Source organism: Triticum aestivum, chromosome 2B (assembly GCF_018294505.1).
Source record: "Triticum aestivum cultivar Chinese Spring chromosome 2B, IWGSC CS RefSeq v2.1, whole genome shotgun sequence".
Classification (NCBI taxonomy): domain Eukaryota; kingdom Viridiplantae; phylum Streptophyta; class Magnoliopsida; order Poales; family Poaceae; genus Triticum; species Triticum aestivum.
Window position 1 is genome coordinate 520,621,790 of NC_057798.1, and position 26,460 is coordinate 520,648,249.

General features: G+C 45.9%; 1 protein-coding gene and 1 pseudogene across 1 annotated transcript; one reads left to right on the top strand and one right to left on the bottom strand.

Annotated features, from left to right (window-relative positions):
- Positions 1 to 13,528: 13,528 nt before the first annotated feature.
- LOC123045780 (peptide methionine sulfoxide reductase A2-1) lies at positions 13,529 to 15,068 on the bottom strand. Its single transcript, XM_044468955.1, has 2 exons — positions 14,650 to 15,068; positions 13,529 to 14,010 (listed from the first exon to the last, which is right to left on the bottom strand). The coding sequence occupies exons 1-2, from the start codon at positions 14,956 to 14,958 to the stop codon at positions 13,774 to 13,776; spliced, it is 546 nt and encodes a 181-aa protein (XP_044324890.1). The 5' UTR covers positions 14,959 to 15,068; the 3' UTR covers positions 13,529 to 13,773.
- Positions 15,069 to 22,849: 7,781 nt separating this feature from the next.
- On the top strand, positions 22,850 to 22,958 carry LOC123047734 (uncharacterized; annotated as a pseudogene).
- The last annotated feature ends 3,502 nt before the right edge of the window (positions 22,959 to 26,460 follow it).

A 26,460-nucleotide genomic window follows, 5' to 3' on the forward strand; every position in this document is an offset into this window, starting at 1 on the left:
CCATATGATAAGGAGCCCGGGCTGACATGACTAGTCGTAAACCCAAAGTGGCACAAACTTACAGGGACAGGCATCCATGACCCAGCTTCGAACGTGTCGGTCATCAGCAAGTGGGTCCGGGCTGTAGCACTGGGCTAGCAGGACTCCGGTAAACCGGGCTGTAGCGGGCTAACAGGACTCCGGTACTCAAAGCGTGACATTTCCCCGAAGGGACAGACACAGGAACGAAGAAGGACACATGCCGGCCAGCCTAAGTGTTCCGGAGCAGTAGCAAGCTACCATGGCTCAGTGGAAACACTAGGAGACATTTCCCGGTAAGAGAGGCTACTAAAGATAAACAACTAGATGGTCAGATCCCACACATACCAAGCATTTCAATAACATACACACAATATGCTCGATATGTGCAACACAACATGGCATCACAACATGACTCTACGACTCAAGTATTTTAATCAATAGGCTCCGAGGAGCGAGATATTACAAACATGGGTCTCACGACCCAACAATCAGAGCATACAAGTCAAAGCACAAGCGGAAGCTATCATGTCTGAGTACAGACATCTATAAATGAAAAAGGCTGAGAAGCCTGACTATCTATCAGATCCTGCCGAGGGCACAGGATCGTAGCTGAGGTATCAAGCTAAACATCGAAGTCCACATGGAACTACTAGTGAGACTGAAGTCTCTCTGCAAAAACATAAAATAGGCAAACGTGAGTACAAATGTACCCAGCAAGACTTACATCAGAACTATCTACATATGCATCATTATCAACAAAGGGGATGGTAGGGTTTGACTGCAGCAAGCCAGCTTTGACTCAGTGGCTATCCTGAACTACGACTGCAATGTAACTCTTTTGAGGTGGCGCACACGAGTCCACATATTCACCATATCAATACACCACTATGGATCCGCTTCCGTCTCCCTACGAGAACGCCATCCATAGCACTCACGCTTATCTTGCGTATTTTAGAGTATCCACTTTCACTTGTCTATGAACTGTACAAGGGGTCCAAGTTTCCATATCCGAGGAATCCGGCTATTCGAATAGATGATGTTAACCCTGCAGGGGTGTACTTCTTCACACACGCTCTCGCCACTTACCGCCCTGTACACGTCATGTACCTCGGCAACCTTCAAGCGGAAGCCGGGCGAGGGAGTCGGCCACGACCTGACTAACCGAACAAGTCTCTAGTCCAGGTTTATCGCCTATTCGGGTTCCATCCGCAAGGAGATCCGGCCGGGGTGTCGCTTACGGCCCCAAACGATGTGTGCAGGGTTCCCAAGCCCACCAACCGGGTGCCACTTGGTACACCGGGCCACTGTGCCTAGTCTGTCCCAAGCCCACCTGTACCGGGTGCCACTTGGTAGACTACTAACACTACCTACAAACACCAGAAACTAGTTGCAACTCCTGGACAGAGATCATGTTGATTAATAAGTCGAGAGAGTCAATTAAGGATCCCAATGTGTGGTAGTAGCTGTTCATGGATCACAGGCACAGAACTCAGTTCCTGAGGACGACTGCAATGAGACAACCCACCATGTACTCCTACATGGCCTCTCACCGCTACCTTTACCAAATCGTGTTCACACACTTAGCTCACACACAGTAGGACATGTTCACACGCCTCTGATTCATCCCCGATGAATCAGACCTGACTCAACTCTAAGCAGTAGCAGGCATGACAAACAAGCATGAATGAGTAGGCACAATAGGGCTCAAACAACTCCTACTCATGCTAGTGGGTTTCATCTATTTACTGTGGCAATGACAGGTCATGCAGAGGATAAAGGGGTTCAGCTACCGCAGCAAGCATCAAACATGTCGTTGTTGTCCTAATGCAGTAAAAGAGAGCAGGAGCGAGAGAGTGGGATTTTATCGGAATGAACAAGGGGGTTTTGCTTGCCTGGCACTTCTGAAGGTAACATTGAGTCTTCATCAGTGTCAACGATCACATCATCGGTATCACGTCTATCGAGAGGGGACAAATACCGGCAACACAGAAAGGAACACAATCAATGCAATGCACAATATGATGCATGATCATGACATGGCAAAATGAATGTGTTTTGGGCTAATGCAACTAGCAACAGATTAAATGAAGTTGGTTTGAATACAAAATTCAAATTCAAATTCCATATGTGATTATTTAAATGCCCTTTAATTGATTTGTGCTAAACAGCAGCTATAAGTTGTTCTAACATGCATGAAAATGGTACAGATGGATTCCTTGAATTTTTCTGATAATTTTTCATATATAATTTATTTAATTTGGAGTTACGGTTAATTTTCTATGATTTATTGAAGTTTTAGTTATTTTCTGAATTTAATAAATCATTTCTGATTTATTTAAAACTCCAGAAAACAATTACTGCATCAGCCTGACGTCATGATGACGTCAGCAGGTCAACAGGGGTCGGTCAGGGTCAAACCTGACGTGTGGGACCCACACGTCAGTGACAGGGGGTTAACAGGGGTTTATTTAGTTTAATTAAAAGGTTAGGGGGGGGGTCGGGCCCACTGGTCAGCGTCAGGGGGGGTTTATTTTAGTTTAATTAAGGATTAGGACACTAGGGCCCACATGTCAGTGTCCGCAGGGGGGGGTAATTAATTAAAATAAACTAACTAATTAACAGGGGGGCTGGCCCCACCTGTCATCGACCCAGGGGGGTCAAACCTCTGGTCAGCAGGTCCTAACCCGCCGGCGGCTCGTCGCCGGTGGCAACAGGCGCGGCGGAGGGCTCGGAAATGAGCCACATGGCATCATTTTGGCCGTGGTTTGTTGCATTCGAACGCGCGCAGTGGCGCGCATCTAGTGGTGGCGGTGACAGGTGCTGGGGTGGCCGGAGCTGCCGGCGGCGAGCTCTTTTGCGGCGGCCGGAGCTTGGGCAAACTCGGGGTGGTGTTACAGAGCACGGGAGGGGGCGTTGTGGGTGTCTACGGGTTCATGTGATCGTGCTGAGCACGATGGTGCACTCAGGTGGGAGCTCCAGTGGCTCTGGCCACGACGGCGACGAGGCACGGCGGCGGCGAGCTTCGGCCGCGGCGGAGCTATGGCCTAGAGCTCGCAAACGCGAGGGGAGAGAGAGGGGTTCTGCACGGAGGCTCACCACGGAGCTGTAGGGAGGGTCAGTGAGCTCGGGGGCGCGCCGGAGTGGCCGAATTCGACGGAGAACGGCGCCGGGGCCGCAGCTTGGGGATGATGACGATGGCGGCTGCTCGGGGCCCTTCTGGTCGCGTGAGACGTCGAGGAGGTCGAGGGGGGCACTGCGGAGCTCTGGGAGGCGTCGGGGAGGCGAGAGGGGGATGGTGGCCGCGGCGAACGGCGTCGGTGGCGACGAGCTCCGCTCGGTGGTGTGCGCGGGAGGGAAGCAGAGGAGGGAACGGGGTCCAGGGGAAGAGAGGGAGGGCTGGACGACTCCGGGCGGCTGCGTGGCGTCTCCACGCATGGATAGGCTCGAAGGGGAGGCCTCCAGCGCGAAGCAGGAGGTGGCCGGCGTCGACCCGCGCCACGCCTCGCCTTTGTTCGTCCTCCTGGCAGAGGAGGAAGAGGACAAGAGGGAGGAGGTGGGCTGGGCCGCACAGTGCTGGACCAGCACAGGAGCTGGGCCGGCTCTGGTGGGCTGCACGGTAAGGCCAGGTAGGCTTTGCTCTTTTTATTTTTTTTGTTCTCTGTTTTGTTTTAACTCTGTTTTCTATTTTGCAGGTTTGTTTTGAATTTGGTTTTGAAACCAATTCAATTTATTTTGCTTCTGACAATATTTTTAGGAGCTAAAAGAATTAAGACAATGCTCCACAAAAATATTTCAGAATTATTGGACCTATATTTATTTAATAGTAGATATAAATCCAATTCAAATAATTATTGCTTTAATTCAAATGCCCAAATTAAATGTTTCTGAGACACCAAAATTATTGGTTTGGATTTTACCTCTTGCCAATATTTCCAGAGGATATCAGGAACATTTTCTTGGACATATTTGAGAAGATTTAATTGTTGGTTATTTTTAGAGGTTTCTGAGGCTTTGAAAATTCCTCAATTCAAATTTCATTTGAATTTTGACATGATGCAGCAAGAGGTCTAGCCTAGTGCATTACCAGTAGCTAGGGATGCGACATTAGTCCAAGGATGTGATTCCCCTTTAAGAGATCTTGAAGATTTCTCATGCCGACATGGGCTAGCCGGTGATGCCATAGCCACCCCTTGTCAGCCTTGGCCATTAGACAAGTTGCATGGAATGTGCTCTCTTTTGAGAAATCAACCGTGTAAAGGTTGCCATCCAACTCTCCAACAAAGGCCACTTCGAGAGTATCTCTCTTAAAGACTTTCACATCCGTTAGTCCAAAAAGTGTTTCATAACCAACAGAAGCCAATTGGCGAACAGAGAGCAAGTGATATTTAAGGGATTGGACAAGCATAACATTTGCAAGAGACATGTTGTTGGTGATAGCCACCTTGCCCAATCCGAGTACCTGTCCTTTTGAACCTCCACCAAACATAATGCTCATGAATGGTTGAATAGCTTCCATGAAATCGTAGAGTAATTTGCTATCTCCAGTCATATGATTTGTACATCCACTATCAATCACCCATTTCACTCCACCGGAGAAGCCAACCTACACACAATTATTACTTGGTTAGAGGCACCCATTTTGCAATGGGACCTCTCAAGTTAGTCACAAGGGTCTTAGGGACCCAAATAGCATAAAACCGAAATGCATTTCGAGGACCAACAAACTTTGCATAAACTTCTCCATCCTTAGTCTTACGAAGTACATAGGATGGAGGCATGAACTATTTTGGCTTGTTGAGAGTGGGCATGCCCCTTGTGGCCTTCCCACTAGCAACCTTACCTTTCTCCTTGTGTCCTTCTCGTACAAAAGTTTCTTTTAAAGGGGTGGTGCACTTTTGAGAGGATGTCTTCTTCTTGCTTGTGCTTGGGTCAAACCCGAGTCCCTCTTTGGCGAACACTTCATTGTGTTGGCTCAACACCTCATCAAGGTTCTTTTGCCCTTGAGCACATGTCATGAGCCCTTTCTCAATTTGAGCCTTGAGAAAACGATTCTCCTCAAGAATAGATGCTAGATCACTACTAGAGTTAGTAGAACAAGCATCAACATTTATAATAGGAGACGAGTAAGCCTTAGCTAGAGTTTCAAGATAAGTAAGTTTGAGCGTCTCAAAACTCTTTGTAAGAAGGGTGAGCTCTTCTTCCTTAGTCTTGAGGGACATGGATAGAAGCTCACAATCCTTAGAGAGAGAAGCATGAGACTTCGCAAGCTTACTTTTATCATTCATCAACTCTTCACAAGAGCCAATAGCCTTTTTCAAGGAGGCAAGATCTTTAGTGTGAACATCAATATTTGCGCCAATTTTTAAGCATAGTTCATCATTTCGTGTTTCCTCATATTGGACTTTCCGCTCAAGGGTTTCACATTTTTCCTTTTCCTCGGTGACGAGGGTTTCGAGTTCCTTAATGGTGATGGTGTGCTTACTCACCATCTCCATAAGCATATGAAACATAGTGAGCATCTTTCCTTTGAGGGAACACATGAACTTATTAAGTTTAGCAAGCATAGGGTCATTTAGATCATCATCCTCATAGCTATCCTCCGCATCAAGATACTCATCACTAGGAGTAGGAGGAGTGAAAAGAGGAGGGTTTGATCGTGGGGTTACCTTGACCTTGTCAGGAGAGTGTTGATCCTCTCCATCTTCTACCACGGCCTTCGCCATGAGGCACTTGTGAGCGTTGCCCTTGTAATCCTTCATGTAGTTGTAGGTGACAACTTCACCACTCTTATTGACTAGTCTCAATGTGTTTTGAGAATCTTGAGCAACTCTGGCAACACCACTAACATCATCCGGATCGGATTCTTCTTGAGCAACCATTGCTTTCCCATCTCTGTTCTTGAGCTTGGAGTTCAAAGGATTTGGCAATTTCTTCTTAGGAAAGGTCTTGGGAAACCTTGGTTTATCTTCTCTCTTCTCATAAGGGCACTCATTTAAGAAGTGATTGGTTTCCTTACAGTTGTAGCATTTTCTTACTTTCTTCTTTTGGAATCTTCCCTTGAATTTTCCCGCGCTAAACTTCTTGACAAAAAGAGCCATGTCTTCATATGAAGGGCCCTCGTCGGATTCAATCTCATCACCATCTTCGTCATCATCATCATCTTCTTCTTCTTCTTCACTTTGCTCATCTTCACATACATGCTTGGCCTTCAATGCAAGATTGACCTTTGATGATGGGGAACCATGCATGGCAAGATGTTTTGTGGCATTAGCTTTTGACTCTTCAAATAGTTGAAAGGTGGATATGATATCATATGTAGTCATTTCCTTGAAGGTATGGTGTTGTCTTATGTCCCACACCATTTGATGGTGATATGGAGCAAGAGCATGAAGCAATTTATCCACAAGGAATCTTTTAGTCATGTTGAATCCATCTTGTGTCTTGTCACACTCACATGACTCAATATCGGCAGTGAGAGTCATGAGGCGCTCATGGAGTTGATTGGGGGTCTCACCTTTCTCCATACAAAAGTTTTGCAATTGCCCCTTGGCAATTTCATATTGAGCACTCCGGAGGGTAGAGGTGCCAGTCTTGGATCGTATAATACTTTCCCATAGTTCCTTGCACTTGTGATGTGTATGAACGGTCTCCTTTGCTTTTCATCCATGCCTCTCCTTATACACATGATTGCAGTGTCATTGAGGTTCTTGTCATATATTTCTCTTGGTGTGGGGTTCTTTGGATCAACCACATGATAGCCATACTCCAGGATCTCCAGCATCTCATCGTTTCCATGTCGAAGATGATCCTGCATAGCAACTCTCCACAAGGCAAAATCGGAAGTGGCACTTAGTAAAGGAGGTTTGCCTTGAGGGTTATATCTTGGTTTCTCAACTTGAGGTCTTGCATAAAGCCAAGGAACACTAGCGTGTTCATTGCTAGGAGGTTGTTGACCAAGTGATGGAGTAGGCACAGTTGGCCTCAAAGCAGCACCACCCGAGAGTGGTGCAAGCACCGTGGACAACGTGGCTAATCTCATTTGGACCAAGGCCTCAAGAGAAGCATCATGTTCCTCTTTTTGCTTCGCAAGGGCCCGTTCTAGATCCTCTGACGTAAAGGACTTGACTTCAGAGGAAGCCTCGCCCTTATCCTTAGGATCTACAACTAGGGGAGTCCCATCTGGGTTCATCTCGCTCTAGGGCGGTTAAGCCACAAGAATAGAGCACGAGGCTCTGATACCAATTGAAAAGGATCGAGATGGACCTAGAGGGGGGTGAATAGGTACAATTACAAATTTTAATTATTACTTAGCAATTTTAGGCAATAATGCGGAATATGAAGGTGAGCCTAACAATTGCTAGTAAGTACTAAGTACTAGGCAAGTAACACAAGCATATAAGTAAGCAAGCACAATATGATGTAAGTAAGTGCAAACAAGACAAGTAACCACAAGTAGAGAGTTAGGGTTAGGAATAACCGCAACTCCAGGAGACGAGGATGTATGCCGATGTTCACTTCCTTGGAGGGAAGCTAGTCACCGTTAGAGAGGTGGGTGTTACCACGAAGGCACACCAACGCCACGAAGGCTCACCCTATTCTCCCTTTGAGACAACACCACGAAGGCGTTTCTCAACCACTAGTGGTAGACCTTGGGGTGGTCTCCAAACCCTCACAAACTTATCCGGGGGTAATCACAAAGGTCGATTCCTCTCCGAAATACTCCTACCGCCTAGGAGTCTCCAACCTCCAAGAGTAACAAGATCGATGGGGATTTGCTCAAGACTTGCTCAAATCACGAATTCCTTTGGTGCAAAGAAAGGGAAGAAGTGGATCTATCACTTGATTGGAGAACTTCTCTCAAAATGCTCCTAGAACACTTGGGAATCTAGGATTTAGTGTGGATGAATGAGAGAGAGAGAGTGAGGAGTGTTCTTGTGAGGCTCAAAGTGAATGGTCAACCCCATCCCGTGGGAGGGAAGGGTGTATATATAGGAGGTGGGAAAAAGTGACCGTTTGGGGTACAGGATGGCCGGACGTCCGGAGAACGTCGGACGTCCGGAGGCCCAAATGGGTCCGGACGCCCGACAGTCATCGGACGACCGGCCGCTGTGAAAAGTGTGACCCACAATCCAGTGTACAGGATACGGACGCCCGACCGGAGTCGGACATCCGTACGAATGCTTCTGATGTGAAAGTGTCGGACGTCCGGAGGGTTCCGGACATCCGTAAAAATGTTTCTGTTGTGGAAGTGTCGGAAGTCCGGAGGGTTCCGGACATCCGTAAAAGTGTTTCTGTTGTGGAAGTGTCGGACGTCCGGAAGTGTCCGGACGTCCGGGCAATCAGGAAGGACCGGACGTCCATAGAACACCGGACGTCCGAAAGCAAGGTATATAGATAGCAAGTTTTGAGCAAGATTTTCACAGATCCATCGATCACCTCTTAATAGTGCGGAATCCCTATACTCAAGAACAAACCATAAATGAAGTCAACATCTTGTATCTCCATTCTTGAGTTATATGCTTTTGTCCCTAGTAATGATCCATGCACACGGTCTTTAGAACATAATCCTGAGATATACTTGATAAACATGATTAGTCCCGAGCATATGTGTTGTCATCAACATCAAAATATGATTAAGGGCATGATTGCTCTTTCAGAGCCGCCGCCAGAGGTGCAAGAATTCAACAATGATGGATGTTGTGTCACCGTGGCGAAGATCCTTGATCCATTGGTCGCTTTCGAGCGCAGCTGCCATCGTCCGATTTTTGCGCCATGAGTGCTTGAATAGGCTTGGGAAAGATTCACTTAGCGGGGAATCATCAAGCCAGGGGCATGTCCAAAACCCTGCATTTTGGCCGTCGCCGATCGAGACCGCTGTTGCTTTGGCGAAGAGCTCTATGTCCAGCTTGTCGCATGGCAATGGGAAGACAGCCCAAGGCCTCACCGGCTGTTGCCAGGATAACCACAGCTAGCGCAGACAAAGAGCAGAACCAAAACATTGCACATCGGGTATCCCTGGCCCGCCCTTCTCCGTCGGAGAGCACACTATGCTCCAAGCCACCTTGCACTTGCTGCCGGTCAGCGCGTCGTCTTGAGCCCACAGGAAACGATGCAGTGCCTTGTCGATCTCTTTCAGGATCTTCTTCGGCACCTTGAGAACTGTCAGTGCAAAAGTAGGCAGCGCCAAGAACACCGCACGCACCAGAACGCGCCGACCTGCCAGAGACATAAGCTTGCCCTTCCATCCCGCGAGACGTGATCTCACTCGATCAATGAGGAATTGGTAGTGGACCAGCCTCATCCTTTTAGGGGATATTGGCAATCCCAAGTATGTTGTGGGGAAGCTAGCGATCGATCCCCCAAAACCCAGTAAAACCTCCGTCAGCAGATCGCCGTCGGAGTTCATCGGGATCACTGAAGATTTGCTTTGATTTAACTTGAGTCCCGTCGCCTCTCCAAAAGAGTGCAGCAGCTCCAACAGGTTGTCAACCTCTTCTTTGATTGGGTTGGCGAAGATTACTGCATCGTCGGCATATAGACTCACCTGCATGCTTGCTCCCCGCCCAGGAAGTGGTGCAAGGAGATCTATTGATGTGGCGGTGTCTATAAGGAGATAAAGAGGATCGATCGCAAGGATGAAGACCAGCGGCGAGAGCGGGTCTCCCTGCCGGAGCCCGCGGGCGTGGAAGAAACTTGGCCCCGGCAATCCGTTCAGCAGACAAGAGGAGGATGCAGTGGAGAGGAGCAGGGCTATCCAATTTCGTCATCGCTGAGAGAACCCCATGCGCTGCAGCAGCTCGATCAGGTATGCCCAGGATACAGAGTCGAAAGCTCGAGCAAAATCTAGCTTGAAGAGCAGGGCCTGCTTTTTTTCTCTATGAAGCATCCTGACACATCCTTGCACATACTGAAAATTGTCATGTATGCATTTTCCTCTCTGAAAAGTCGTTTGTGCTAGTGAGATGATTCCATTCGGCGCAGTGGATAGCGTAATTGTGAGGACCTTGGAGATAAGCTTAGCCATGGAGTGAATCAGACTGATGGGCCTGTAGTGGTTGATCTCTGACACACCACTTTTTCGGCAGGAGGGCAATGAGTGCATAGTTAAGCTTAGCGAAGTTGCTCCCAGCCATCTGATAAAACTTGTCAAAGATAGCCATGACCTCCTCCTTGATAATCGGCCAGCAAGAGCGATAAAACTGCCCTGTGAAACCGTCCAGGCCCGGTGCCTTTTCCATGGGGGAGGCTAGTATCGCCGCCCAAACCTCGGCCATGGTGAACAGGTCGTCAAGCTCCGATGAGGTCACAGCTGGGACGTTTAGCATGTCCGAGTTCAGGGTGCAGCGTCTTTGTTTGCTTCGACCCAGGGCTTCAGAGAAGTGATCGAAGATGAGCTTCTCCTTCTCATGATGATCAACCACCACTCTGTTGCTGCTACTGATTGCATGGATGAAATTCTTTCTTCGGCGCGCTTGCATTTTGGCATGGAAGACCCTCGTGCTGGCATCACCTGCCCGAAGCCAGCTCACCCTGGAGGCCTGACGTTTTCTCGCTCTCTCTATTTCAGCCAGCCCGAGCACTTTTTGTTTCAGAGATCGCCTTATATTTATCTCAGTAGCCGAGAGGGCTCGGTGCTCTTGCGCCATATCAAGCTTTAAGATCACTTCGTTTGCAATGTGCAGCTGTAGCCTAGCCTTGTCAAATGTTGCCTTACTCCAAATCCTAAGATCAGTGGCCACTCTTGCCAATCTTCTCTTCATCCTCGCAAAGGGGCGGTCGTGCGGGACAGGTCGTTGCCAAGCTCTCAAAACTGTTTCATAGAAGTGTGGAAATTTGGGCCAAAAGTTCTCAAATCTGAACCTCCCTTTTCTGATGGGCGTGGATGCCTTTGCCAGGATCAATGGGCAATGGTCGGAGAAACAAGTTGAGGCCGCCATCAGCATGTAGTCTTGATGCAACAAATCCCACGAGTCATTGCGGAAATACTTGTCTATACTGCAGAGTGTTGGTTCCTCCCTTTTGTTGCTCCATGTGAACTTCTGTTCCTGCATTTTAGCTCCTTCAGCCCTGCCCAGCCTAGGCCTCTTCTGAATTTTTCCATCATCCTCATGTTAATGTTGTTATTGCTCTTGTCGCACGCTTGGTCGATCTTGTTGAAGTCCCCGTTGATCAACCAGCGCTCACCCGTCGGCGGAGCAGCGGAAGCAAGCTCGACGAGGAAACCATCTTTCTGCGCGTCGTCCATTGGCCCGTAGACCGTGATGAGCCAGAAAGGCTCACCCGCAAGCAGTGGTTCTACCCTAACCGTGATGGAAAACCCACCTAGATGATGCGAAACTACGTTGAGGATTTGCTTATCCCAGAAGATCGCCACGCCGCCTCTCGTCCCGTGCGCCGGCAGCACCATGCACCCTTGAAGATTTGCGCTGCCTACCTCCGTCGCTACATTGGCTGTCCAAACCTCCACCTTAGTTTCCTGCAACGCTAAAACTGCTACGTGGTTTGCCTGATCAACTTCTCTGATGGTTGTGCGCTTCGTCGGGCAGTTCAAACCCCGTACGTTCCATGGCATGAAGATTGGATCGTTGTCACACATCTAAACACCATGGCATTCTCCGTCGATCACATCTAATGAAGATGATGCACTACACCTTACAACATGCCGGGGGCGACGACGGCCACCAACGGGCACAAAAACCCATCGTCGTCGATCTCGCCACATACCATAACTCAAGCTGTTTTAAGACCAGCTGACGACGGAGACTAATCGAAGACCTAACTAACATGATCAAACATGGAGAGACTCATCGGCGCCGGCGATCCCGGCCATGCCAGCAGCAATCTTGAGTGCAGCTTGATCCAGCCCAGTGAGCTTGGCGATGGCAGCGATGTCTCCGTCAGACAAAGGCTCCTAGAACCGCTTCATGAGCACTGTCGCCACCTTTGGGGTCATCATGTCCTTTGGCCCGAGCGCGCCCAACTCCTGCACCAGGCGAAGCACCGCCCGTTGAGCCACTGGCATCGGGTTTGCTGCTGCACCCTGGCGAGCACTACGGCGAGAAGGTGCCGAGGTGGCCCTGGACTTTGGTGGCGCAGAGGGGCGTGGGCGAGCCGGGCTGATGATGGGCGGGGGGACATGCGCAAACAACTCCGAGCCGCCTCCTTCACTGATCTGGATCGTGCCCACGCGCTTCGTCACCGCTGACAGCTGGAAGCCTGCAGTGGCCACCGTTGGGGAGGTGATGCATGGGAGCAGGCATGGGATCATCTCGGGGCTGTCCATATCTTGCACGGCGGGAGGCTGATGAGGTGGGGAGAGGCCACCATCTTCAAACGCCAGCGGGGTCTGCAGGGCCTCGATCATGGCGTTTTCCATCTCAAGTTGCATGCAGTCCGTGCGCGGCGGAGGGGAGAGCACACGACCGAAGTCGGAGAAGCTGAAGAAGCGAGCAACTGGGTCTTCTGTTGCTGGTGCTGGAGGCGGTGGAGCTTGACGGAGCAGAAGCGGAGGAGTGACTCGCAGCGTGGCTGAGACGGCTGCCCCGTAGGCCCCCACGATGGCCGCGCATTCTTTCGCGTCGCGCCTCCCAACCGAGATGCGGCTGCGGCGGCGGTGCGCCCCGGCAACCACGTCCGCGCTGCTCTCCTTGGCGTGGCATCCGCGCCCGAGCAGCCAGTCCCTCCAGGACCGGCCCTAGCCGCCGCTGCTGTCGCCGTCTTCTTGATCACGCCTTGGAAGCCCGAGGATGGGGCCGCCGCACCCTGCGACCGGTCCGCGCGGTGCAGAGCGACGCCCCGGGCCTTGACCGTCCTCCACATGCGCCACCCACGTTCCTGACTAGATGTGCGGCAGCTGGAGGTCGTCCTCGTCGTAGGAGGAAGAGAGCTCGCTATGCCCCGAGTGCGACGAGCATGGCGAGAGCGGGGTCCAATCCTCCACCAAGTCGACCTGCAAGAGGAGGTCGTTAGCGGTGCGCACCAGGAGGCGGAGGGACGCGGCGGTCGAGCGAAGCGAAGCCGAGCACCTCATCGGTGCGGCCTGCGCCCCGCTTGAGCACCCAGAGCGCGCGCCTCGTCGGGATATGGGCTACATCCCATACCCAGAGCCAGCAGGCGAAAAATTTTGTGTGCCCCCTCTCGAGCGTGCGCGAGTCGAGGCGGTCGATGTCCCCGAGGGCCTCCTCCGCCCCGGCAAGCGACCAGAACTGCATCGGCAGGTCTTTGATGACAACGCGCATATGCAGGTTCTACTTCAGGATCGTCGCGTGGTCGTCCTCATGCCAGGCCTTGACGAAGAACTTGCCGCCGTCCATCTTGAGCACGCCGCGCCGCACCGCGTTGTCGCGATGCGCGGGAAGGTCGAAGTGGACGAGAAAAGCCTCTGGGTGGTGCGCAATGACACGGAGCTGGTGCGGCGGGGTGCAGAATATCAATCCAGATTATCTCGGCGTGGTGTGTGATGCGGATATGTGCGGAGGTTGGCAGAAGGTGCTGCCGCGGCGCGATGTGCAAACACCAAAATAATGTATAGATCATCGAGCAAACAAAGTGCCAGACCTCACCTTAACACGCTGCACGCATGGGTTTGTTTATTGTAACAACAACAAGAAGAGTCAGGTAGACGGTGTCCTGTATGATGCTAATGGCAATGCAGCACCAATAGCTTAGGCGGTCAGGTAGACGGTGTCATGTATGATGCTAATGGCAATGCAGCACCAATAGCTTAGGCGGTCGGGGACGGGGGCGGTGCTTTCAGCCGTAGCAGCGGATGGGGTCGGAGCAGCGCTTCTTGGCGGACTGGCCGCCCTTCTCGAGGTACTGCTGGTGGTAGTCCTCGGCCGGGTAGAACCTCCGCGCCGGGAGGACCTCCGTCACGATCTTCTCCTTCCACTCCCGCTGCTTCTCCGCCAGCGACTCCCGCGCCTGCCGCTCCTGCTCCGCCGTGTAGTAGTAGATGCCCGACCGGTACTGCGTCCCGACGTCGTTGCCCTGACGTGCAACGTGGAATTAATTAGTAGGAGTAGCTTGTAAACGATGTGCGGAGGCCAAATGCTGCTAACATGTACGGTAAAACCATAGCAAACGGGAAGACACTGAAGATTTTTGTAGCTATCTCAGATCAACAACTTGAGGGAACTCTCAGAATTTGTGCATATGGTGAGTAGTACTCCCTCTGTAAACTAATATAAGAGCGTTTAATATCATTTGATCTAACGCTCTTATATTAGTTTACAGAGTTTATGAAAGGAGACAGTAATGCGGACAATGCATCGGAAATCTCAGAGCATAAAAGTGTGTAGTGAATGTTCCTATCTGCCGAGGCAATACAATGATCCATTGTATATCATCACAAGAAATCCCCTTTTGAGATTGAAATCGTCTACTTTATCTTAAAAGCATTTCATTCCGAAGATGTAGAATATCCGCTCCTCTGTATTAACAAGCCAGATATTACACCAATCAATGAGAATGAGTCAACCCCCCAAATCCGTACCAGGTCCATTGAACCTTGCAACACCGGCGACGCGATCGGCGCGGAAAGCCCCCAACGGCCGCCGCCGGTCTGGCCGGCACACTACGCGCTCCAACTTACGGCGAGAGCAGCGGCAGAGGCATCACATGACGTACCTGCTTGTTGAGCGTGGTGGGGTTGTGCTTGGCCCAAAAGACGTCGAGGAGCACGGCGTAGGGGCACTCCTTGGGGTCGTAGTGCACGCGCACGACCTCGGCGTGGCCGGTGCCGCCGCCGCAGACGTCGCGGTAGGTCGGCCCGTCGAGGTGCCCCTGCGAGTAGCCCACCTCCGTGCGCGCCACGCCGGGGAGCCGCTGGTACGCCAGCTCCACGCTCCAGAAGCAGCCCGCCCCGAACTGCGCCAGCTCCAGCCCCTCACCGACCGCCGCGTCGGCGTCCGGGCCCGCCGCGCCGGTGCTCGACATCCTGTTGCCCGTGGTGGAGGGTGGACTTTTCTAGGATCGGCTGATCTCTTGTTAGAGGGGACGGGCGAGCGGTAACCGATCGGGTCTTGAAGTCCAGGTTTTGTAATACAAGGCCTGTCGAATTTTGTTTTCAGGGAAGGGAATATCAGGGGGCGGTAGACGTGCGCGTGTATCCACTTGCGCCGTGAGAAATAAACGGTGCAAATCCGTGGTTCAATGCAGTCCACGATTCCGACCGCATTGTTCACACATTCATGGCTTGGCTTCGTAATTTCAGGTCAATCCTACTAGTACTCCCTCCGTCCAGAAATATTTAATGCAAAAATGAATAAAAATGAATGCATCTAAAACTAAAATGTGATTAGATACAACCATTCCTCCGACAAGTATTTCTGGACGGAGGAAGTATTAAGGTTTCACATGGTTGTGAACATGTATACGGCTGCAGCTCGATGGGAATGAAGATAAGGATGAGAATCTCTACCAAAAAGATCAGAGGGAACGTAAAACTCCATGCTGCTACATAGACATAGTCCTGTATCAAGTTGCGCATCTTAACTAACAATTGGATTCCATATGTAGAGAGATCAAATCGCATTCTGTATCATTTTAGGGCATATACGATGGTGCTATTTTAGAGGTGGCATCTAGGATAAATGTTGACTTGGAGAAGAGAGAAATCAACAGAAAAGGTTTGCCTTCTTTTATTTAAGAGATGATATCTTAGCACAAAATGTCTCACTGCTTTTTAGGAATAGCTACTTACTAAAAATAAGATAAAATATAACCCTTGTAGACATATTTTTATTGTCATCTATATAAATTACATGCAAGGCCTAAGATAAGACTATTATATCAATCATTGTACATGCCCTTAGGGATTAAAATTTTAGTTGGCTACTTCCTTCATTTCTAAATACTCCCTCCGTTCATAAATATAAGTCTTTCTAGATATTTCACTATGGACTACATACGGATGTATATAGACGTAGTTTAAAGTGTAGATTCACTCATTTTGCTCTGTATGTAGTCTTTTATTTAAATCTCTAAAAGAACTTATATTTAGGAACAGAGGGAGTATAAGTCTTTTTAAAGATTCTACTACGGACTACATACGGAGCAAAATTAGTGAATGTACACTCTAAAATATGTCTATATATATCTGTGTGTAGCCCTTATTAAAATCTCTAAAAGGACTTATATTTAGAAACGGAGGAAGTAGGAGAAGTGCCGATGAAGCTGTTCATACATGTGAAAGGCGGCACTAAACCTATAGACTCACATTCAATGTTCTTTACGCAATCCTTAACTATCTGATTGCTCCTATGCAATGTAAAAGGATATGTACCCGCCTGATCATTAGTAGAAGGACCGCAATATGCATCAAACATCAAATTTGAAAGGGCCCTTGAGCGAATGAAAACGTTCACTACACGATACCCCCAGCCCTCGAGCGTGGTCCGCAAACCCTATCCGGCGCCCTTAGCACACGTTACTTTGGTTTTCGCAAATGGGCGCACACATCCCTCTGCACTGGCCAGGCCCATTTACCCTTTTTTTGTTACCGCAAAAGACGCAAACGGGGCACACACCCCTCCACACTGGGCCAGCCCATTTATCCTTTTTTTGTTTAAACTACAAGAAAACTGCAAGCAGGTGTGATTCAAACCAGCGGCCTCCTCAATTAGTGTCAGCTACGGTAGCCAACTACACAACTCCCTTGACGTGATTTGTTACATCCTTTTCCCTATTTTCTTCTTTCTATTTTTTCTTTTTTCTTGTTTCTTTTTTCAACATGGGTGAAGATTTTTTAATCAAAATAAATAAACTTTTTTCATATCTATGATTTGTTTTTTCAAAATCTGGTGAACTTTATACAAATTTGTGAACTTTCTTCGAAAATCCGAGAAGTTTATTTCAAAATCAATGTCTTTTTTTAAAATTTATTTACTTTTTCGACAAAAAATGATGAGCCAAATCCGTGAACCTTTTTCCAAGATCCGATGAACTTTTTTCAAAATCATGGATCTTTTTAATGAAAATCGACGACCTTTTTAAAAATTATGAACTTTCTTTAAATACCGGTTGAACTTTTTTCAAATTCATGAACTTCTTTTTAAAATTGATGATTTTTTAGATTATGTGAACCTTTTTTTTGAAAATCCGTGAATTCTTTTCAAAATCGCTGATCTTTTTTAAAATTCATGAATTCCTTTTCGAAGTTAAGATTTGTATTTTCAAATAATTTATACTAGGACTAAAACAAGGGTCAAATAGCGTTGTTTTTGAATAGAACACATTAAATTAATTGTCGTGCAGTGGTTATTGAAGTCCGTCGATGTTGGCATGCGGGTTCAAGTCTCACGTCTCGCAGAATAATAGCGGTGAATATATTTTTCTCCCTGTTTTTTGAGCATGCTGCTGGTCGCGAGCGATGCTGGGTCGGCCCACTACTACTAGCCTTCGAGTGCCAACTAGCCTAAGCGGCGATGAGGGCGCTGAAGAGGAACTCTCAACACGAGCTGATCGGGTTTCATACGAGCCGATCTGTACCCTTCTTTACTAGTCCTTTTTTGTCTTCAACCTTGCCTGACTATAAGCTTACTTATGGCCTTTGCTAGCTATAAGTTGCCCTTAATAAAAACAATAATTATAACTAAAAAATATAAAAGTTACCATCGTAAAAAGGAAGAGAAAAGGTATGCATAACTCATGAAGCACGAAATAACAAAAAAACACGAAAAAGTACATCACTTAAAACACAAACATAGAGTTTGCGTCCTTCTTTGGGTATAAAATTGCCATGATGTAAAATATATGAAAATTGCCATGTTCCACAGGTTAAACCCACCACACAAAAGAAGAACCTGCATGACATTGCCATTGCGCACTACAGTAGAAAATACCTAGATGGACAATTTGAGTAGTAAATATTAAAAAAAGTATAAACATATAGGAAATTGCAACGGTCTAATACAATAAAGTTGGAAACCGGAATCTAGACATAGTCCATCGCAAATGGTAAGGGAAAATTATGTAAAAACATGATGAATTTTGGGAAATGGTTGTGCTGTTCACATGACGAAGTTAGAGAAATTATGTTTTGTAAAAAAGGCATGGATAATTTGCATGGTTACGAAAAGAAGAAATTACCTACATGGAAATACCCACAAATGTAAATTAAGTTGTCATAGTAATTTAATTTAAGTTACCATGGCAAACAATCAAAATCTACTCGCCAACCCCCTTTACGATGTTCCTTCATAAGAAAAAAATTTAAATCAAGTGAGGAACACAAAAATTGCCACAATTGAAAAAAAGCCATATTAAGACTGGTAGATTTACTACCACTTGAAATGAGTGGTTAGCTATCTCAAAAACAATCAACAAAAAAAGAATGGTAGATTTACCATGATTTAATGCAAGTTTTTGCCACGCCGATTATAAAAAAAATTCGATGTTAAAACTTCTAGTTTCGTCATGATGACAAAAAATAGATGACATGCCAATTTTTTTTGCCAAGCTATGGATAATTAAACTACCATGATGTAAATAGTATAATTGCCATGAAAATAATACATACATTTTCTAGGTGGCGAAGGAAAAAATGCCAACTCAAGCAAAAAAAACTATCAAAACAGACGAAAAATATAGAATGACAAAACTTATATTGCATGATGGCAGCTGTCCAGATGTAGCATGGTAATTAAGTATGATGATAATGTTGTCATGTTAAAAGTATCTTGGTTAAAAAGTACTCAAAGATAGAAAATCATGGCAACTTAAATTCCTAAAAAAAACATGGCAAAATTGATAAATGTGTTGGTGACAATTGCCATTGCAAAGATTTTAAAAATTGATAAAATCATGGGAAAAGATTTTAATATTTTTGCCATGGCAAAATTTGTAAGTTGTTTTGACATGGCAAAAATTGCCATGCTAAATTTAATAAAATTGGCACGCATTGAATAGTAAATACTACCATGGAAAATGTAGTGTATATTATTAGTTGCCTTGGCAATTAATTTTATGTTAGCTATAGTTATCACGAAAATTCTTCCCACACCCCTCGTGCTTTTGAAAAGTGCCCATTTTACTTGGGTGCTACCTCAAATGGCAACTTTAAGATAAAAATGTTCTGTAACTCATGAAATTTTTAGGAAAATGTGAAGTGTTCACATGGAAAATTAAGAAGAAAAAGTTTTCTCCAAATACTTATGAAATTGAAGTCAATAAATATTTATTTCTATGCAAAAACTATGTTTTAATTTCCATTTTGTATGACGACTATTATTCATACAAGTTGCCATGACAAATATAAAACTACCGTGGTCTAATTAATAAAATGCCATGATGTTAATAATGAAAGTCCATGCCACCTACAATGAAACCATTGTGGTCTGACTAATAAAGCCATGGTGCAAACAATAAAACTGCATGCTACCTACAACAAAACTACCATGTTCTAATTGTTAAATTTGCCATGGTTTAATAAATGAAAATGCCATGATTTTTAATTAATAAAATTACCATAGTGTAAATTATGAATTTGCCATGTGAATTGTCATATCTAGAATTGCCATGAGACAAGTTTTAATCCAGAAATGTCACAAATAGAATTGCCATGTGACCTGAGACAAAAACAGGAAAAATAATTGTTAAGTTGATTTAAACTTGACAACTTCTAAAATTTGCCTCGTGACTCTTACAAAACATTTTAAAAAAATTTATCATGTCTTCTACACCAAAAAAGCAAAAAATGCCATTCTAAACATGTTTTATTTGGTACATGGAAATTACGAAAATTGTGTAAACTTTTCCATGTGACAAGTTTTAAAATTACAAGTGCCATATTGCTTATGGTGAGCAGAATTTTGTAACTCGATAACAGCGACCGCTGAGCGGGCTGGCGCGTTAATGAAGAGGATGTGCCCAGAGCGAGCATTTTTAGAAGGTTCTTGTGAGCATCTAATCAGGTTTTGGGAAGCTTCTAGGCTGGTGGTTTTGAGAGTCTTTCAGACCATTCTTTTTTCTTTTCATCACTACCGGATTTTTTTGGCTTATTGATCAGTCTTTTCATACATCATTTTTTCCATTAATTCATAATTTTTAAATTTTTGTGTTTGATTTGCAAATATTTATAATTCAATAAGATTTTTCATATTCGTAAACAATTTTAACCTATTAAATTTTCTTTAATTCATGAACATTTTTTCAATCTGCAAATATTTATGAACTCGTACAAAAATTTATCACGAGTTCTTGATTTTTTTTAAATCCATGAACATTTTGTTGAATTGATGAATCATGGATATTTGTTGAATTCATGTTTCGTGAATTTTTTTTTGAGTTCCAATTCGTGGCTGTTTTTGAATTCATGAACATATTTCAAACTTTGTGGCTTTTTTTGAACTCGTAAACCTTTTTGAGAATTCATGACTATTTTTTAATTTACAATTGTTGTAAATTTTGTGAACATTTTTTGATTGCACGAAGAGTTTGTATATTTTATGTACATTTTGAAATTTACAAGCAATGATTTCCGTATTTTTTCCACGATTTTGTAACTTCCCTCACAAAATCTGGTTTTAAAGCGAAGCCTAATGAAAAACCTTATCTGGAAACATTACTGCCCATTCTCGATTTTTTTTCCCAACGGTTAGGGATGTTTTTTTAACTCCCTTGAAGACTTTTTTCTTGTTTTTTTTCTGGTTCTCTTTTTCCTTTTTATACATTTTCATTTTCTTCATATTCGTTTTTTCTTTTCATTTTCGTTACTTTGTTGTTTCTCTTTCTTTCTTTTATTTTATTCTTCCTTTCTTTTTTCGTTCTCCTGTTCATTTTGCGAACATTCTCTTCTAAACTTGTGAACTATTTTCACATTTCAAACATTTTTCCAGGAATTGAGATTTTTAAATTCATGAACAAATTTTAAAATTGTGAACATTCCTTCAAAACTTGTGTACATTTTTTTAGATCGGTGAACCTTTTCCTAAAATTTGGGAACAATGTTTGTAATTCACGAACATTTTTTGTTTTGTTTTGACAAACATTTTTCATTTCAATGATTTATTTTTTCAATTTTTTTAAAAAATTTAGATAATTGAAAGTGGCAAACATTCTTTAAATTTTATGAACATTTAGAAAATCATAACATTCTATGAATTCGTGAATAGTTTTTCAGATTCACGAAATTTTTTTAGAATTCTCAAACATATTCTCAAAATCAATGAACATACTTGAATATGCGATCTTTTAATAAAAAATTATGAACATTTTTTGTATCCGCTAACATTTCATGATTTTCCAAACATTTTTTAAAATAATGAACAGTTTTAATTCACGAAAATTTTATGATTTCTCAAACTGTTCTCTTTCAAAATTTGCAACTGTTTGTCAAATTTGTTACTTTCTTAAATCCTGAAATATTTGGTAGAATGAAATAAAAAGCAAAATGAAACCGAAAAATGTTGAGGGGGGGGGGGGGGGGGGGGGGGAGGTGAGTGTTTCCTCCCTAGCCAGTGCGTATGTACTGTCCGTGGTAGTTACTGAATGGGGTTGTCGATATCATATGCCTCATACAAAAGGATGCTGGGCTTGCTAGACTGCATGTAGTTTGCTGGTGGTTAGTCGGGTGGCTTCTGGCCCACGATGCATATCCATCTGAACTTTGTGCTCGCTCTCAAAGAGAAAGAAAGAAAACTTCAACTTTGAAGTATAAAAACTCTGGCAATCTTCATGTAAAAGAACTCTTGCAATCTTTTTCCCGAGTAATTGGAGCACCACCTCTCAAGGAGAGGAAGATGAAGCATGTCTAGATTCTTACAAAGCGTGTGTGGAATAGGTTGCACCCCCCCCCCCCCCCCCCCCCCCCCGCATAAAAAAGGCAGCACTCATAAAAGGGCATGTTGCATGCTTTCCGAAGTAGTACGAATGTAAATGATCTAGTCTATCTGGTGGCCGCAAAGACCGCAAATGCCTGATCGGGGACCTCCCTAAAGGTTTATAGGTTTGCCTTGCAGCATGAAAATACATCGGTTCATTTCCTTCCAAATGTGCCCGATAGTGTCGGTAAGTTCGCCGCTGGGATCGTAAACAAGCGAGAGGAGATCGTCCCACCATTGGTCGATGCTCAACGCAGGATAAGCCAGCGAGTAGGATGGAGGCCGAGCCTCAAGTTCACCGTCTTGTGGTAAATTCCTAAACGGTGCTTAAGCACCCGTTTTAAGTGTTCACCCAATTGGGCACACACCCTCTCCTCCACACCGGGCCAGGTCATTTTCAAAAAAATATATATCTGTTTTTAAAACACAAAAAATTGCTAGCAAGGGTGTGGTTAGAACCGGTGATCTCACTTCTATATGGGCGTTGCCCCAACCACTCGGCCAACTCACCCGTTAGTGTTTACTTAGAGCATTTTCATCCTTTTCTTTTTTTCTTTTTTCTTGGGAGTTGTCTTGTTTGGTTTTTTCTTTCATTTTTGCTAAGTGCGTGAACATTTTTTTCAAATCTATGAACTTGTTTTTAAATTTGATAAACTTTTCTTTCAAATTCATGAACTTTTTTTCAAACAATGTGAACTTTTTCCAATTTGTGAACTTATTTTTTTGAAATTAATGAACTTTTTTAAAATTGATGTACCATTTCAAATTGATGAACTTTTTTCTCAAATTCAACGAGCCTTTTCAAATTCGATGATTTTTTTCAAAGTCAATGAACTTAATTTCAAAATGATGAACTTTTTTGAAGCTTGTGAACTCTCTTTCAAAATTTGTGAACATTTTTTAATTCATGACATTTTTTATTATTTTTACTTTTCCTATATATATATATATATATATATATATATATTAAAAATCTTAGTTTTTCAAAGATCAACAGTTGACCACTTGACTCTTTGGGGGCATTCAATAAAATTGAAACGATATAGAGAAGATTAGCATGACCCCTTCGAATGGATGACATGCACAAATCAAGAAGCGGTTGAGCACTCAACTTGTGAACCGTCAACCAGTCAACCGCGATCGAGTGGACCAGGCGATGTGGGACAAGCAAACGAGGCAATTTGGGCCAGCCCAGCTCGCGGACGCGTGGTTGCCAGTCCCTCTGTCCGGCACTGAAGGCGCCCTATAAGAGCACCGCATGGGAAGTGTTTGGTCTGTTTTGGGAGTTGCTTCCACCCTCCAGCATTTCGCCGGCCCGGAGTCCGCCGAGCTGGCTGAGTAGTGGCCGACGTCGATAGTCCGATCCCGGCGGACGGGTCCGTAGGCATGTGCTCCAATTCCAATTCCTACGACCCGGAGTCTAAAGTATTAATACTATCAAAAATCGACTCGTACTAAAAATAGTTTAACATCTCGTGCGGGCAACGCTTTCAGTTGGGCGACCCATCCCAACCACGTGCAATCTTGAAACGGAAAAAATAACGCTTCGTGTGTTTCACATCACACGAGACGACGAAGGCTGTAGCACCCCTGCTAGTTTACTCCCATGTGATGAGCGTGGCAGGGGCCGTCCGAGCGAACAGGCACGTTCCGTCGAATCATTCGGCGTGCCCCGACCCGACCCCACTGAGTACAGGGCGCGCGGCCAGCGGTGATCTGCCGTCCACGGACCGGACCACACGGAAAGGGTGGTACCACACTGCTCTTTTTGCTCACCTCCTGGCCCATGCGTGCAGTTGCCAAACATGAATGAATGAATGTATATACCGGACTGCAAGATTAAACGTCGTTTTCTACGGTAAGCTTCCCTGTCCGAACCTACTTTTCGTTATATCCGATCCTACATGGCATGCGAGACATCACCTTGAGGCTATGTATTGTACATGCCCTTACGGGGTTGGTTTCAGACGTAACTTTCGCTGTACGTAGATCATATGTTGACGCCCCGGACCTAAGCTCGATCCTGAGCTGTGAGGTTTGCCACAAATAGCTGACTTTTCCCTATAAGATGGGCAATGTACTACATAAACAGTGAGCAGAGAGATGGGGCATATGCTGCATGGAAACCATTGCTCCAGCTGGAGTCCAGTAACATGGCGAGGCGACGATTATTATATATGTTGCGCACATAGCTTTTTTTTTTTTTTTGAGAATCTGTTGCGCAGATATAGCTAGCTCCCCGATGCCAACTGCCTCTCGTACCATCTGGGCCCATGCATGCCTGCCTCCCCGAGTCCCGCCCGGGCCACGCACGCACCTGCACCACCATGTGACGACCAACAGTGGCCTACCAAGCCGTAGCTATAGTACGGCCATTTCGTCGACATCCGGCGCTCTCTCTCGTGAAGCTCACGACAAATCAAAAGAGCACAGGACAGATCTGTGATCTCTACGCGCGCACAAATGAACAGGCCTGGCCGGTAAAAAAACAGGCAGAACAAAATATCATTGCAGGAACGCACGGTCCCGGCGATACCGCCCTGTCCTCTTCGTCTTCGTCGCGCCGAGATCCAAAAGCCCCCGAAAGCGACGTGGACGGTGCTCAGAATGCCGATAGAGGCCGTCGGCTTCGAGGCCGGCGACGCACCAATCGCGGCCCGGATTGATCAGACGGCGACCGGTGCAACTTGCGCGCCGTCTCGATCTCTCGTGTTAGGCGCCGCGACCAGGACGGCTCGTATTGCTTCCGCCACCGATGGTGCGTGCTCCGGGCCTCGGCGCTCGCGTTCATGACGCCACCTCTTCTTGTGCCCGGCCGGTCGACGTTTAGGCGCGACAATGGCGGGCGTGGGTCCCTCCGGGTGGTGGGTGGCTTCATTATCTTCGTCCGTACTCCGGCTCTCCGCCATGTGATCTCGTGATTTGATTCGCTTATCGTGGTATCGGTAGAGACTGATATCCTACCACGCCTATCGATCTGTACCACCAACGCTATTGGCTAGCTATCAAGTTTTCTTTGCCGGGAAAACCTTTTTTTTTAACACAGTACTCCCTCTATCCGGGCTTATCGGGCCTAAAAGCATCACAAGCATGGCCGTTTTTATATGGCCTTGCTTTAGAGCCATTTTATTGGTTGTAGCGAGAGGCATTGTTGCTAGTTTCATGGCAGAAAAATAAATACTCCCTCCGTTCTTAAATATAAGTCTTTGTATATGTTTCACTATAAACCACGTACGGATGTATATAGATGCATTTTAGAGTGTATATGCACTTACTTTGCCCCGTATGTAGTCCATAGTGGAATCTCTATAAATACTTATATTTAGGAACGGAGGGAGTACGTTGCATGCATTCTTTTCATTTGCTGCACATGGGAGCTAGAATGTGAAAGAGTGCATTGGAAGTGGGATGAAATAATTAACGTGAGCAAATTATCATGTGCCTTGGTCCAAGAGAAGCGGTCTCCCGGCCAATAAACCCGGACGGAGGAAGTACAAATGTAGACGCTCATACTACGCACACACACACGCTCCCCCTGTGAATGCATGCACGCACGCACACCTGTTTCTACGAGCATCTTCGAAAGACTTAGCCGGCGTATCATCTTAAGATTTACGAAGTCGCCGTAGATGCCTTCGTAGTCTACGGAACGTCCCTCCTATTGAGCGCACATCACGGGAAGACCTATAATAAATTCAGAGAGTACGAGCACCATTGCCAACTTGCCAAGTTCAGAACTTGAATTATGATGGATTGGTTTCACCACAAGGAACATAACCATCTAAACTTTGTAAGTTGGCTTGATCGAGAAAGTTGCTATCAATACAATGCTTTAGTTATTTTAAAAAAATACTAGTACATAGCGATGCATACAGTGTTTGAAAACCACACAAGGGCATCTCCAACGCCGACCCGCAAATTTGCCCCGGCACCCATCCGCGGACAGGGAGACCAGTCTGCGGACACTAATGCCGGAGGCTACCATCCAACGCTGCCCACATACATTTCAAAAACTATTTGAACTAACCAGAAGAAATTCATGCAACTCGGCGTATTTCATATAAATCGGACGACATTCATGCAAACACGGATTTTCATTATATTTTAAACATTGAGAACAAAAAACATTTCGACCCTAAACCTATCATATGCCGGCGGTGGCCATCCACTTCCTTTGTATTCCGCATCCGCGACCACGTCCTCCATCCACCGTCTCCATGAACGGCGGCGGGGTTCAAGACCCGTAAAGTGGAGGTGTGGACTCCGGCTAGGAAGAGTAGAACATGAGAGATGAACCGGCCCATATGGGACACAACGCCCTGCCACCTCCCATGCCCGTCTCATATTATCATCTCTTCGCCGAACTAGTGCACCTATACAATTTGCCATTGTATTGGGTGTGTTGGGGACACAAGAGATTTCTTGTATTTGATTGCAGGGTTGTTTGAGAGAGACCATCTTCATCCTACGCCTCCCACGGATTGATAAACCTTAGGTCATCCACTTGAGAGAAAATTGCTATTGTCCTACAAACCTCTGCACTTGGAGGCCCAACAACGTCTACAAGAAGAAGGTTGCGTAGTAGACATCAAGCTCTTTTCTGGCACCGTTGCCGGGA